General features: G+C 46.4%; 1 protein-coding gene across 2 annotated transcripts; it reads left to right on the forward strand.

Annotated features, from left to right (window-relative positions):
- The first annotated feature begins 8,600 nt into the window (after window positions 1–8,600).
- On the forward strand, window positions 8,601–12,262 carry Commd4 (COMM domain containing 4). Of its 2 annotated transcripts, XM_076848697.1 has the most exons (8): window positions 8,601–8,678; window positions 10,112–10,183; window positions 10,417–10,482; window positions 10,678–10,717; window positions 11,003–11,122; window positions 11,302–11,382; window positions 11,722–11,898; window positions 11,986–12,262. In XM_076848697.1, the coding sequence occupies exons 1-8, from the start codon at window positions 8,676–8,678 to the stop codon at window positions 12,024–12,026; spliced, it is 600 nt and encodes a 199-aa protein (XP_076704812.1). In that variant the 5' UTR covers window positions 8,601–8,675; the 3' UTR covers window positions 12,027–12,262. The 2 variants fall into 2 exon arrangements, with proteins under 2 accessions (XP_076704812.1, XP_076704813.1); XM_076848698.1 differs by lacking the exon at window positions 10,112–10,183 and having other exon boundaries at window positions 8,634–8,678.
- Window positions 12,263–14,216: the final 1,954 nt, after the last annotated feature.

Below are 14,216 nucleotides of genomic sequence, written 5' to 3' on the forward strand. Positions count from 1 at the left end.
CCTGTGGATATGAGTCAGTACAGTAGCAAGGGCCAAGTGGAAATCTCTAAAACGGCCCCCTTCACCCTGCCACAGCAACACACTGTTCCAGGTGGCTCTGCAGAGGTGAGGGGCTCTCAACAGTGACTGTTACCTTATAATCATGGGGTACTTGCATTTCTTCTCCTTGCCCTTGTGTGATTCCTCATTTTACTTCGACTTATGTTATAAACCTCACAACATACCTTTGTCTTAAACAGTCAATTATATTTAAATATCAAAAAGAGAAAATATTCTTTTACATTAATCCACATATTTGTCTTTTCACTGCTTTTCATTCCTTTGTATAGATTCAAATGATTCTTCTGATTAAAGAACTTCTTTTAACTTTTTTCTTTTTTTTTTAATTGTATATGGACACATTGAAAGGAAAGTGACCACAACACTCGGAGTGACCAAGAGATCTTTATTGCAGCAGTGCAGCAGAGGAGAAATGAGAGAAACAGAAAGAGAGAAAGAGAGAGAGAGAGAGAGAGAGAGAGAGAGAGCAAGAGAGAGAGGGGCCCGGCAGGAGGGAGTTTTTATAGCCCAAATCTAATGGGGTCTCTGGGTCTGCAAGCTGCCTTGTTGGCACAAGGGGGGTCAAGTGTTCGGCCTTGAGCAGGGGGGTGAAGAGCTCAGTCTTGAGTGGGCATTTGGGCTTGAAGCAAACAGGTGATAAAGAACCAGACAGGGGGTTTGAGAAGCCAGGTCATCCTTCAGCTAACTTTTTTTGGCATGCCCTGCATTCAATTTATTCAGCCTGCCTGCACCTAACACACATTACCTTTATTTATTTATTTTTATGTGGTGCTGAGGATCGAACCCAGTGCCTCATATGTGCTAGGCAAGTGCTCTGCCATTGATCTACAGCCCCAATGCTTAACTTTTTGTTTTCTTTTTGGCACTAGGGATTGAACCCAGGAGCACTTAACCACTAAGCTACATCGGCAGTCCATTTTTTGTTCTGTTTTGTTTTGTTTTGAGATAGGGTCCCACTAAGACTGGTCACCAACTTGAGATCTTCGTGCCTTGGCCCCCCCTTGTCACTGGGATTACAGGCATACACCACTTTACCCAGTTTAATTTTAATGTATCTTGTAGTATAGTCTGCTGGTGACAACTAGCTTCTGTTTGTGTAGGAAACTCATTTGCCTTCATTTTTTAAGAATATTTTTACTGAATAAAGATTTTTTTTTTCTTTTTGGTAGCAGGGATTGCTCAGGGGAGTTTTTTCCACTGAGCCACAACTCCAGCCCAGAGTGAACTGCCTGTCAATCAGCATGGTCTCCTGGCCAATTCTGGATCTTGGCTAGCTACCCCTGACCAACCCCAGTAGGACAAGGGACCCTAAAAACCTCTCTTCCTGTCCCAAGCCCTCCCTTGCTGCCCTAAGCCCAATAAAAATTCCAGTCCAGTTGAGCCCCAGCGCGCTTCTCCTTAGACCTGCTCCGTTGGTCTGAGGGTTCCAACTGGAAGTGAAATCTCAACAAAGCCTCGTTCAGCAGCCTTTTAAAATCTGCCTCCTTTTGGTCGCTGCTGCCTGACCTTACATTAAGATTTTTTTTTTTTTTTTTTTTTTAATTTTGAGAAAGATTCTTGCTAAGTTGCTGAGGCTGGCTTTGAACTTGTAATCCTCTGCCTCAGCCTCCTGAGCTGCTGGTATCACAGGCATGTGTCACCACACCTGGCTTCTTTATGACTTTTTAAAAGCAGTTTTATTATGCTATGCTTTGGTGTAGGTTTCTTCTTAGGGTTCATTGAGGATCTTGGGTCTGTGAAATTATAGTTATCATTAAATTTGGAAAATTTTTCATCATAATTTCTTCAAGTATTTTTCTGTCCCCTCATGTTTCTGAGATTCCAGAAATAACAGACCACTTGGTATTATTTTCACAAATTCCTAATGTTCTCCTCTTTTTGTTTTGTTTTGTTTTGCTTTTTGATTTTTTTTGAGGGTAATGTCAAGCTCATTCCCTTCAGATTCACTGACCTTTTTCCCTGAGGTGACTAATCTGCTATTACTGCTGCGCAGGTTGACTTTATCTCCAGAGATTCTTATTTAAAAAACAAAACAAACAAACAAACAAAAAAAAACTTTCACTGATCTCTCTCTCCTTTTTTTTTTTTTTTTTTGTTGTTGTTACTGAGAATTGAACCCAGGAGTGCTTTACTACTGAGCCACATTCCCAGTCCTTTTTTTATTTTGAGACAGGGTCTCACTGTGAGTTTGGCCTTGAACTTGTGATCCTCCTGCCTTAGCCAGTAGAGTCACTGGGATTACAGGCATGCACTACCATACCTGGCATGTTCAAATTTTTCATGGAGTATATGTATGTATGTATTTTTAAAAGATGGTCATCTAGTTTTTAAAATAACTTTATTTTTTTTTTTTATGTGGTGCTGAGAATCAAACCCAGTGCCTCACACACACTAGGCCAGTGCTCTACCATGACTCTGGCCCAAGGAGTATATTTATAACAGCAGATTTTAAATGTCTTTATCTGCTAATCCCCGCCCCCCCACTGTGTGTGTGTGTGTGTGTGTGTGTGTGTGTGTGTATGTGTGTTTGGCGAGCCAAGTGTTCTACCCCAAGCTACATCCCCAGCCCTTTGGCAGTTTTTGACTGCCAAGGTTTTGACTGGGTGATTGACATTATGACATTTATGTTGTGGATGCTGGATTTTGTTGTTTTCCTTTACATAGTGTTGTACTTTGTTCCAGCACCTATTACCTGAAATAAGTTGGCTCCATTTAAGGTTTGCTTTTAATCTTCATTAGGACAGTTTCAGAGAAGGATTTACTACAAGCATAATCTAGGCCTACTATCAAGGCAATATTTTTCTAAGAATTCAAGATGGCATCTCATAAAATTTACATGTACAGTTGAATTGGGAAAACACTGTTATTTGAGGAGAGAAGAGGTTTATTGATTGATTTTTTAGTTTGTTTTTAACTTTTATATTTTGTGATTATTACATGATAATATTCAGACACAATTTTATAATAGTAATCATGTTCAGTTATGTAATTTAAGTGTATTAAAAAACCATCTTTTAAAAATCAACATGGGGCCAGGCACAGTGGCGCATGCCTATAATCCCAACAACTTGGGACAGGAGGATCACAAGTTCAAAGCCAGTCTCAGCAACCGTGAGGTGCTAAGCAACTCAGTGAGACCCTTGCCTCTAAATAAAATACAAAATAGGGCTGGGGATGTGACTCAGTTGGTGCCTCTGAGCTCAATCTCCAGTAACAAAAAAATAACAATAAAAATCAACATGAGCCATGTGTGGCATAATCCCAGTGGTTTGGGAGGCTGAGGCAGGAGGATCTTGAGTTCAAAGCCAGTCTCAGCAAAAGTTAGCTGCTAAACAACTCAGAGAGACCAGTCTCTAAAAAAAAAAAAAATACAAAATATGGCTGGGGATGAGGCTCAGTTGGTGCCCCTGAGTTCAATCTCCAGTACCAAAAAAAAAAAAAAAAAAAAAAAAAATCAACATGAGCCGGGTGTGGTGGCACATGCCTGTAATTCCAGTGGCTCAGGAGGCTGAGACAGGAAGATCACAAGTTCAAAGCCAGTCTCAGCAATTTATTATAGCCCTAAGGAACTGAGTGAGACTTGGTCTCAAAATAAAATATAAAAATGGCTGGGGATGTGGCTCAGTAGTCGAGTGGCCCTGGGTTCAATCCCAGATACTATAAATAAACACATATCAACATGAAGCCTTTACCTGTGATCCAGGATGGTCAAGTAGTCTTCCTGACAATATCTGTCCCAAGTCTTCTGAGCCTGTGCACCTGTGGAGCCCTCGTGTGGACGCCTTCACCATGTGTTTGCCTCTACCCCCTCCATATTCAAACTCTCCATTATTCCTTGGAGGAGGCTCTCTCCTGCCCGAAGCTCTGGCATGCCCCCACCAAAGGGCATCTTACAGTCCGACAGTCTGCCCATCTCCAAACAGAGAGGGAACTTTTGGGCAAGTGTCCTGCTTGACCTATCACTCCAGGCTGGCCTAGTGGGGAGTGGGGATATAGCTTAGTTGGTAGAGTGCTTGCCTTACATGCACAAGGCCCTGGGTTCAATCCCCAGCACCACAAGAAAGATAAAAAAAGAAAAAGAAAAATAGACAGTGGGAGATGGGTTGGGTGCTGTAACTCCAGCTGAGGAGTTGGGTGCTGTAACTCCAGCTGATGGGTTGGGTGCTGTAACTCCAGCTGAAGAGGCTGAGACAGGAGGACTACAACTTCAAAGCCAGCCTCTGCAATGTGGATAGTGGATGCTTAGGGAATGAAAGAGTAAACCAAGGTAGAGCTAATCTCCCAACAGGTGGTTTCCCAAGACCCTTCTCCAGTGGGTCCGGATGGGGCCAGTTCCCTTTTTAGCAGACTGGGGAGGGGAGGCAAGGAAAGCTTGGGAGGCAGACTGGGGGCCACGGGGTTTGTGGTGGGTCTGGCAGTAGCAGTGCTATTATGGATATCTCAGGAAGGCCTTGTCCCTGACATCCCCTGGCCTTCCATGAAGCCCCTAAACATAGCTGTGTGGTGGGGCAAGGCTCAATTGAGGGTGCGAATTGCAAAGACTCAGGGATTGACCTTGCCTGCACCAGCCCCGGAGCTGTGTCCCAGCCCCATAGCCCTGCTCAGGGAAATGCTCACCTTTCATATGGACTTTCATGCCAGCTTCAGGTGAGAAGAGGGAAAGGTGAGGTAAGGTGGGCTTTGGAGTCAGAAGCCAGAAGATTACATCTTGACCAGAGGCCAAACTGGACACCACCTCAATCTGTGGGGGAAGGAGGGGCCCTAAGCTAGCACCAGGGTTCCAGGACCTGTTTAGTTCTTTCCTCCATGGGCTCCGTGACTTGGGTGCTGCTGTCCCTGCCTCTGCCTGGGCCTTGCCTCCACCAGTGCAGGGCCAGGGGTCTGGAGACCTCCAGCTCTGACCTCTACCCTTCACCCAGGCCAGTAGAAGGTCAGATGGAGGTGGCCTGGCCTTTTCTGCTTGCCTCCACTCTCTATGTAGTCCCCCTTTCCACCTGTGAGGTAGGTGGGGCTGGACAAGGGAGTGCTGGCTCCATTGTTTCAGGTGAGCCTAGAGAGCTTGATCTACCCCTCACCACTGCACTGTACCCCATAACTTGTCCATGATCTCCCGCCCTTCAGATCAGCCCCATCCCTGTCTTCCTCTAGGGCTGTGAGTGTATCTCAGTGGTACAGCGCTTGCTTGGCATGTGAGAGGACCTGGTTTGACCCCTAGCACTGAAAAAAAAAAAAAATCCCTCCATCCAGTGCTACTACTCCAGATGAGCAAAGGAGGGAGGACTCTACAGTTCTGGCCTGGAGGGCGGTGGGGTGAGAGGCAAGGCAGATGGCAAGTCATCTTGCCCCTTTTTTGTTTGTAGGAAGGACAAAGGGGGACAGTGAGGCCATCAGGCCCACCTGGCCCCTTAAGTTCTGCTCTGACCCAGGAACAGAAACTGGTCATCTCTCTGCATTGCATGAAAGGTAGCAAATGGGGGTGGGGTGGGGACAACCGCTCTGAGAAGAAGGAAGTGACTTCCCAAGGACATGTAGAGGTTTTCCAGAATGTAACTTGGCTGGGGTGGCGGGAGACCAGTCAGGTGAGGATAGTAGGGACACAAGAAGGTGGGAAGAGGGGCTCCCATTTGAGGTGCTACTTTTTTTGGGGTGGAATTATCAGGGATTGAACCCAGGAGCACATAACCACTGAGCCACATCCCCAGTCTGTTTTATTTTTTATTTTGAGGCAAGGTCTTGCTAAGTTACTTAGGGTCTTGCTAATTTTCTGAGACTAGCTCTGAATTTGCAATCCTCTTGCGTCAGCCTCCTGAGACACTGGGATTATAGGAATGCACCACCATACCCAACTTGAAGGACCACTCATCTGGGCCAAAGGCTAATGGCTGCCCTGAGCCTGGAGAACTTCTCCTTGCAGAGGACTGATGTGTGTAACAGCTGTTCCCTGCTTTCCTGCTGGGGGATAGCCTCCATTTGCAAACCCAAATATAAACCAGTTACCAGAAGCCCTGGAAGTTCTTGAGAGTCAAATTTGTGGCTACATCCATGCTAATCCAGGCTTCTGGGCCACCCACATCCTGGGTAGTGCCTGTGGTCAAGGAAATCCTCTCTGGGGAACTGGGGGAAGCTTGAGCTACTGCTTTCAAGTGGACTGGTCCCTAGGATATGGTGTTAGGCTTGGGTGGATGGGGCTATTCTTGCCCTGGGGCCTGGTAGACAGTAGGTGGGACAACCCCTCACCTTTCTTGGCCCCCAGGACACAGGGCACTTTACCATAGTTGCCTTTGGTCTTAGAGAACACTGGGAAGGAGTGGGGCCTGCAGTGGGTCAGGGCTCTGGGCCTGTACATGAGCAAGATGGCACAGGCAGTTCAAGAAACAGTTGAGACAGTATCTATAGCACATCAGGAAAGGCATTTTGAAATATGTGCTGAGTTAGAGACAAAACTCATTAATGTTCTACAGGGCAAGAAAGCTATAATTGTCCTGGGTTATCTTTTCTACTGAACAGAATTTCTATCTGCAAGTTCACATGTAACTTTCAGTTGCATTTTCTATTAGTGGTTTTCAAGGTGTGATGACAAACTGGAAGCACTGCCATCACCTAGGGACTTGTTGAAAATGCACATTCTCAGGTCCCACCCCAGGCATACTGAAGTAGGTGTCCAGAGAGGGACCCTGTGATCTGTTCCAACAAGACCGTAGGTCCTTCAGGGACACTCCAAAGTTTGAGAATCACTGCTGTAAGTAACCAAATAATTTCATCTGTGAAACAAATATCTGTGAAATGAAGCTCCTAATGACATAAAAAGGACACTCTGTCCACCTTTTTACCTTATTCCCAAATTTAAATAATTTGTCTGTCTGATGTTATGTTTGCTCTTTTGTTTTTCAAATACTCTATCAACTTAAGGCAGTTTTCACCTATTTCTCATTTCCTTTTTTCTATTTTTTAATCAAGAATAATTGTTCAAGGCTGGAGTTGTAGAGTGCTCACCTTGCATGTGGAAGACACTGGGTTCGATCCTCAACACCACATAAAAAAATAAAATAAAGGTATTGTGTTTATCTACAATAAAAAACATTTTAAAAAAAATGATTTTTCAATATATCCACCTATTGATATGATTAAATACAAATTGAGCCATTCAAATGTTCTTAAAATAATTTTGATATGGCATGATATTTTAATACATTGTTGTCTTCGATATGCTGGGTTTAAAAAACTTTATGAATGGCATCCATATTAGTGCAAACTGGGACATGATTTCTTTCTATTTTACGAAGCAGTTTAATTTTCACGGACTCTAAATCTATTCCTTATCTTTTTCTTTTGCAGTGCTGGGAATCAAATCCAGGGCAAGCACTCTATCACTGAGCTACATCCCTGGCCTTCTATTTGTCCTTTGAAAGCTTAAAGGGCTGATGTTCAGCAGACCTAGTGTAGATGAGACAGCCACAATATTGAGGAGAGGAAAGATTTCAAACTACTCAATTTCTTCTTCATTCCTTAGTCTAGTTTCTGATTAAAAAAAAAAAAAAAAAAGTTTTCAAGGCAGTCCATTGAATTAGTCAAAGGGAAACAAAAGAAAGGGAGGGGACAGGGAATAGGAAGGACAGTATAAGTAAGGGGACATAACTTTCCTAGCCTTGTATTTGAACACACAACCAGGGTTACCCATGTATAACCATAAGATAGGGATCCTAATTAGAATAAGTTATACTCCATGTATGTATAATATGCCAAAATACATTCTACTGTCATGCATATATAAAAAGAACAAATAAAATTAAAAAAATTTTTAAAAAAGCTTTTTCAAGTCAACGTTGGAAACTTCCTTTTCCTAGACCCGCAGTTGCTGAGTCACTCAGCAAGCACATTACTGCAATTTAGAGAAAAAAAATTTTTTTTTTCTCTCATCAGATCTGACAAAATTAAATTTAAAAGTTTGATGTTGGTGAAGCTGTAGGAAAAGGGTTTTCCTGATCCTGTAAATTGTTACATCCTTTCTGCTAGCACCTAGGAGGGTTCGTCAAAATGAAATAAAATACCCGTGCACACAGAGACAGCAGAGGTACTGGAAACGTTCTTTCCTTATATGGGTGCTGGTTACATGGAGTGTACAGTTTACAAAAATTCTTTAAGCTTTATACTTAGAAAAGAATTTAGACTTAAATTATGCACAATTTCCTGTATATGTATCCATATTTCAACAAAGTTTTTAAAATAAGCCCTTTGCACAGCCCACAGCTGTAAATCGATCGCTTCATGGTGGAAAACATGGAAAAGACCCGAATACCCCTGGCCGCCGGGATCCTGCCCAAGTTAAACAAATGAAATAACTTCCCTCCTCCTTTCCTGCTGCCTTGCTTCTGCCCTCAGTTAACCTGGGGAATGGCGCTGGCGGTTTTCAGGGAAGGATTCTGGAGACAGTGGCGAACGCGCTGGCGTGTGAGCCCTGGCACCTCCAGCGAGCAGAGACCTACTCGCACTCCCGCGGGGCGGCCCTACCCTCCCAGACGCTGATCCCAGACGCGGAGGCGGATCACGTGATCGCGGGATCAGCTGACCTTGAGCGACCGGAAGAAGCAAGGCCTGGGCCCCGGCCTCCTGGCGCGATGGTGAGGCACCAGCCGAGATGTAATGCCTGGGTGCCCGGGCGGGAAGGGTGTGACGGTGGCCCTGGGAGCGGGGAATTACTCATCTTAACCACTGCGGGGGCGGTGGTGAGGGCTGAGGGTCCAGGAAAGAAAGGCCCCTCTCCGTCCCCTGCTTCTCAGCCCTGGGATGGGACAGATGAGACCCACCAGCTTAGAGTCCTGGGTTGCTTTTTGACTGGAAGAAAGAGCCCTCGCCTCCCAGAGCAGGAACTGGGGGTTGACAGGAGCAGGAATCCTTATAGGGTTCCTAAGAGGGCCTCCAAAGGTGCCCACTGCCCCAGCCCTCCAGTCCCATGGAATTGATCCACTCTTGCACACTATTAGAATCCTCTCTGCTCTTTCCAGAGCCAGAGAGTAGTTTTATATTGGAACTTCTCACCTTATCCATCCATTAATTCAACAGATGAGTGCCTGGTCTATGTCAGGCGCTGGACTTAAGTGGCAGTAAGGGAGTGAAGTCAGAGGCATGAATTGAGGGTCATAGTTAAGACTCCAGGGGTAGAGACCTGACTGTGCCTTGTGCATGGTGTTGGGAAGCTTCCTGAGAATGGAATCCACCTGAGGGTGGAGTGGGAACTGGCTGGGTGAAGTCCATTTGTGTACTAGAGGTTAGGAAGCAAGATTGACAGGAAGCAGGCAGGGGTTGTGGCTCAGTGGTAGGGTGCTTGCCTCACATGCATGAGGCACTGGGTGTAATCCTCAGCACCACATAAAAATAAAGATATTGTGTCCACCTACAACTAAAAAATAAATATTTTAAAAAAAGAGTGGCAGGAAGGTATCTTCAGACAGGGAAGAGTATGTGCAGACTCTTTTGAGGGGGTAAAGTTCCCCCCAGAATGCATGCATCTTTCGTAGCTACAGTAGTTGATCTGAGGTTGGTGAAAGGTGAGGCAGGGCAGCAAGCAAAGGTCAAATCTTGCTGGGCCTTGGATCACCATGATCAAGATAATGAACATATCCACAGGACTCCCAAATTTCCTTATGCAAGAGGCGATTTTAGGAAGTATGAAGTGGAAGGGCCCACTCAACAAAGGGTCATTTAAGCAGGGCCCTGAATGAAATGAGAGAGAAAACCATAGAGGGGACAGTAAGGACATAGGTGGGAATGGGGTTGGCATAAGGGGAACAGCAGGGAAGCCAGTGTGGCTGGAGCCGTGGTGGGGTTGGAATGGAGATAAGAGAGATTTGTTTCTTGCTGAAACTTGGGCTTTCAGAATGGGATCTGTCATAGAGAAAGCAATGCCTGGAGTAGACACCAACAAGGTCTGGTGGTGTTGTGGGTCAGGGAGAAGAGTTCTCCCTGATAGGGGAGGGCAAGTGGCATGGATTGGACATGGATCTTGGTCACACCTCAGCCCTCCCTGCAGCGAGCCTGCCTCATTGCTTTGCAGAGGTTCCGGTTCTGTGGTGATCTGGACTGTCCTGACTGGGTCCTGGCAGAGATCAGCACACTGGCCAAGATTGTTGAGTGATTGGAGTCTTCTCAGGGTGGGGGGAGAGGAGGTTGGCACTGGGGTTTGTGAAAGTAGAGGGTGGGATCTAAGTGGGGATCTCACTTAGGTTGGGGCCTCGGTGCTCTCAGCCTATGCTCCCATGCTGCATGACCTTGATCACATGGCTAGCCTTGTCTGATCCAGTCCCTGAGCAGTGAGGGGTGAGATGTGTCCGTCTGGCTAATATGAGCACTTCCTTCCAGTCCTCTGTGAAGCTGCGGCTGTTGTGTAGCCAGGTGCTGAAGGAGCTTCTGGGACAGGGGATTGATGTAAGTACAGCCCAGGATCCCATTGTCACATGACCTTATGACCCCCAGGGAGGTGGGTGATCCAGCCTCCCAGCCTTTCTGGACACCCGCATCCTTTTCTTCAGCCCCAGCCTGTTCCTCACACAGGATGCGGGATGGGGGTGGGGGCTGCCAAGCAGGGCTTGGCACCCCCCTGAGGGCCTCCTTTCCCCATAGTATGAAAAGATCCTGAAGCTCACTGCTGATGCTAAGTTTGGTGAGTAGCCACTGTGTCCACGGGCCCTGGGTGGTCCTGGGTTCTCAACCTGATGCTGGCATGGAGGACCCCTCCTCTAGCAGCCTCCCTAGCGCAGCTGCCTTAGTGGAGTAGCATGAGGGGAAGAAACTTCAGTGATCCTGCCCCCATCCTCTGCTGGCTTCTGCTGGGGCAGTAGCAGTGCCTGTGGCTCAAGGAAGCCTTGGGCTCTGAGCTGAAGATGAAAGGGCAACAGGAAGGTGGCTGGAGCCACAGTGACACCCTGCCCCACTCATGGGTCTGCAGAGTCAGGTGATGTGAAGGCCACAGTTGCCGTGTTGAGTTTCATCCTCTCCAGTGCAGCCAAGCATAGTGTGGATGGCGAGTCCTTGTCCAGTGAACTGCAGCAGCTGGGGCTGCCCAAAGGTACAGGATGGGGACGGGCAGGTGGTTAACCTGTGGGCAAGGGCTGCTAAAGAGCAGGCCAGGCTATGTGACCCTGAGGTGTGCCTGCCCATTCTGGGCTTGGAGCCCGAAACCTGCCCTCTGGGTGGTCCCATCCATAGCCCTACCTGCCACCTCAGCCAACTGCCATCTGCCCCTAGAGCATGCAGCCAGCCTATGCCGCTGTTACGAGGAGAAGCAGAGTCCCTTGCAGGAGCACCTACGGGCCTGCAGCTTACGTGGTGAGTATGGGGCCCAGCAGGGTAGGTGCCAGGCTCCACTCTGGAAGGTGCACGCAGTGTGCTGAGTGCCAGTTCTGAGGCCTCAGCACATGGAGCAGGTGCAGAGCTGGGACCTGGCCCTAGATCTCCTGACTGCAGTCTAGAAGTTTTTATTTTCTTTGAGGCTTGTGGTGAATATTTGAATTCTTAATGACTGAGTACCTGCCCTGTACCAAGCCTGGGTCAAAGGGCAAGGGCTTGAGAGACCACACAGCCTTGAGGTATTACAGGCCAAACCAGGATGTGGACCGCAGGCTGCCTAGCTCACCTGCCTGAGAGATGTCCTACCCTGTTTCACAGTGAACAGGCTGGCAGGAGTGGGCTGGAGGGTGGACTATACTCTCAGCTCCAGTCTGCTGCGCTCTGTGGAAGAGCCCATGGTGCACCTGCGACTGGAGGTGGCACCTGCCCCAGGTGCCTCGGCTCAGCCTGTGGTCATGTCCCTCTCAGCAGACAAGTTCCAGGTCCTCCTGGCAGGTGAGGTTCAGCTGCACCTGGAGGGGTGAGGGGCCCTCCCAGACCTCATTTGACTACTTCCCTCCTGTCCATTTCTTGCCCCTGCAGAACTGAAGCAGGCCCAGAGCCTGATGAGCTCCTTGGGCTGAGAAGGGTGCTCCTGACCTGTGCAGAGCTGCCCTTTGTGTGTCGAGTTGCTGCCCTCTAAAACTCTTCTGGGCCTGGCCCCAGTTCCAGGATGCTGGGGGTGCCTGGCCTGGTCTCCTGGCTTCCACCTTGAGACTTCAGCATTGGGCTTCTGAGGAACTGCTGTGGCATTTTCTCTGCTTGAAAGGCACTTTCAGGTGCTTTTGTGAGCAGGAAAAATAAACAGGAATGTAAAGGAGTATATGTGAGGGGTTTTTTTTTTTTCCTCCTTCTTCTTTTTTCTAATTAAGGGTTTTTGTGAAAGAAACCAAGTGACATTCTGACCTGGCCCATCACTCGTTTTCTCATTGCTGACTGAAGCTCCAAATGAACAGTGTGTCTGTAGATAGGAGTGTCTGTAGATAGGGTGCTGGCTCCTAGATTTGTGATGATCTTGGCTCTGCCCTCTCTGCACTGGTCTTGTCCTCAGGTTGGTAGCAAGTGAGTGGCCCAGATGCCAAATGCCCTGTGTCTGCCCTCTTCTGTAGAAAGAGAGAAGAACCCAGGCCTGAACCACTCAGTGGCAACAGGAAGGTTGTTACAGACTGAGTGGTGATGTCCCTACAGTTTGAATGTGAAAGCCATGCTCTCCATATGTGTTCACTGGGAAGGGCTCTGTTAGTGTAGGGAAGAAGCTGGCTGTCCACAAGGCAGGAAACAGGCTCTCATTGGGAAATGAATCTGCTAGCACCTTGATCACAGACTTCCCAGCCTCCAGAACTGTGAGAAATAAATTTAAACTACCCAGTTGGTGGACTTCCGTTCTAGCAGCTAGAGCTAAGTTGTCTGGTCTCAGGATTGGCTTAGGCTAACCAGAGCTCCTTTTGGAAAGACTGATGCCAGGGTGGGGCAGGGAGAGTCCAAGAAGAAGATCTCTAGAACTCTACTCATCTTACATAACTGAAACTATATACCTATTGAATAGCAACTTCCCCTCTTCTGTGCCCTCATTCTGATAACCTATCATTCTCCTTTCTGCTTTAATCTTTGTTGTTTAGACACCTCAAATAGACATGGAGTATTAGTTCTCTGTGACTAACTCATGTCACTTAGCATAATGTCCTGAAGGTTATCTATGTTGTTGTCTATGGCAGGATTCCCTTTTTTAAAGTTGGGATACTACTCCATTGTGTGTATATGCCACATTTTTAAAAAATCCATTTATCTGCAGATGGACCTTTAGGTTATTTCCATGTCTTATCTATTGAGAGTCATTCTGTGATGTATATTATATCCTGATTGTGGTTATAGTTGCACAACTGTATGCATTTGTCAAAACTCACACTGAAAAGGGAGTTGTAGTGTATATAAATTACATCTTAATTGAAACAAATGAGAGAACAAAAAATCAAAGCACACCATAGGTTGCTTTAGTGATCACAAGGTATGAAACACTTTTCATAATGCTGAGGTCTAGCTGGGTGTGGTGGCACACCACAAGTTGCCTGTAACCCCAGCAACTTGGGAGGATTGTGAATTCAAAGCCAGCCTCAGCGATTTAGTGAAGCCCTAAGCAACTCAGACCTTGTTTATATATATATATATATATATATATATATATATATATATATATATATATAGTTTATATATATATATATAGTTGGAGATGTGGTTCAGTGGTTAAGCACCCCTGGGTTCAAATCCTGGTATCAAACAACAACCAAGAAATGCAGAAGTCTGACTGTCACAGCCTCCCCCATGATCAGTTTGATCCTCACTAAAGTGGCATAACCCAGTATTTTGTACATCCTGATGTGATGCAATTTGGAGTATACAGCAGCACCTAAGAGGTAACCCTGAATGTGTATGATCCAGCATTGAGCCTTCATTCCATCATGCAGAAAAAACTCCAGATAGTGGAACAAGTTAATGACACTCTGAGAAACATTCAAAGAAATCCTGAATGTGAATGTGACTCACATGTCCAAGGAACAACTTGAACTCTCAGAAAGGTCAGTATCAAGATTAAAAAAATAATAATAATAAAAGGAAGGATAAGTGGATGAGGTGGGTAGGATGGGAGAAACAAACCAACTATATATCTGGTCATGGTGTCCCCAAGCAATTTAGCAAGACCCTGTTGCAAAAAATAAAAAGGCTGAAGATGTGGCTCAGTGGTTAAGCACCATTGGGTTCAATCCCAGGCAAACCCC

This window comes from Callospermophilus lateralis, chromosome 3 (genome assembly GCF_048772815.1).
Source record: "Callospermophilus lateralis isolate mCalLat2 chromosome 3, mCalLat2.hap1, whole genome shotgun sequence".
Lineage (NCBI taxonomy): Eukaryota > Metazoa > Chordata > Mammalia > Rodentia > Sciuridae > Callospermophilus > Callospermophilus lateralis.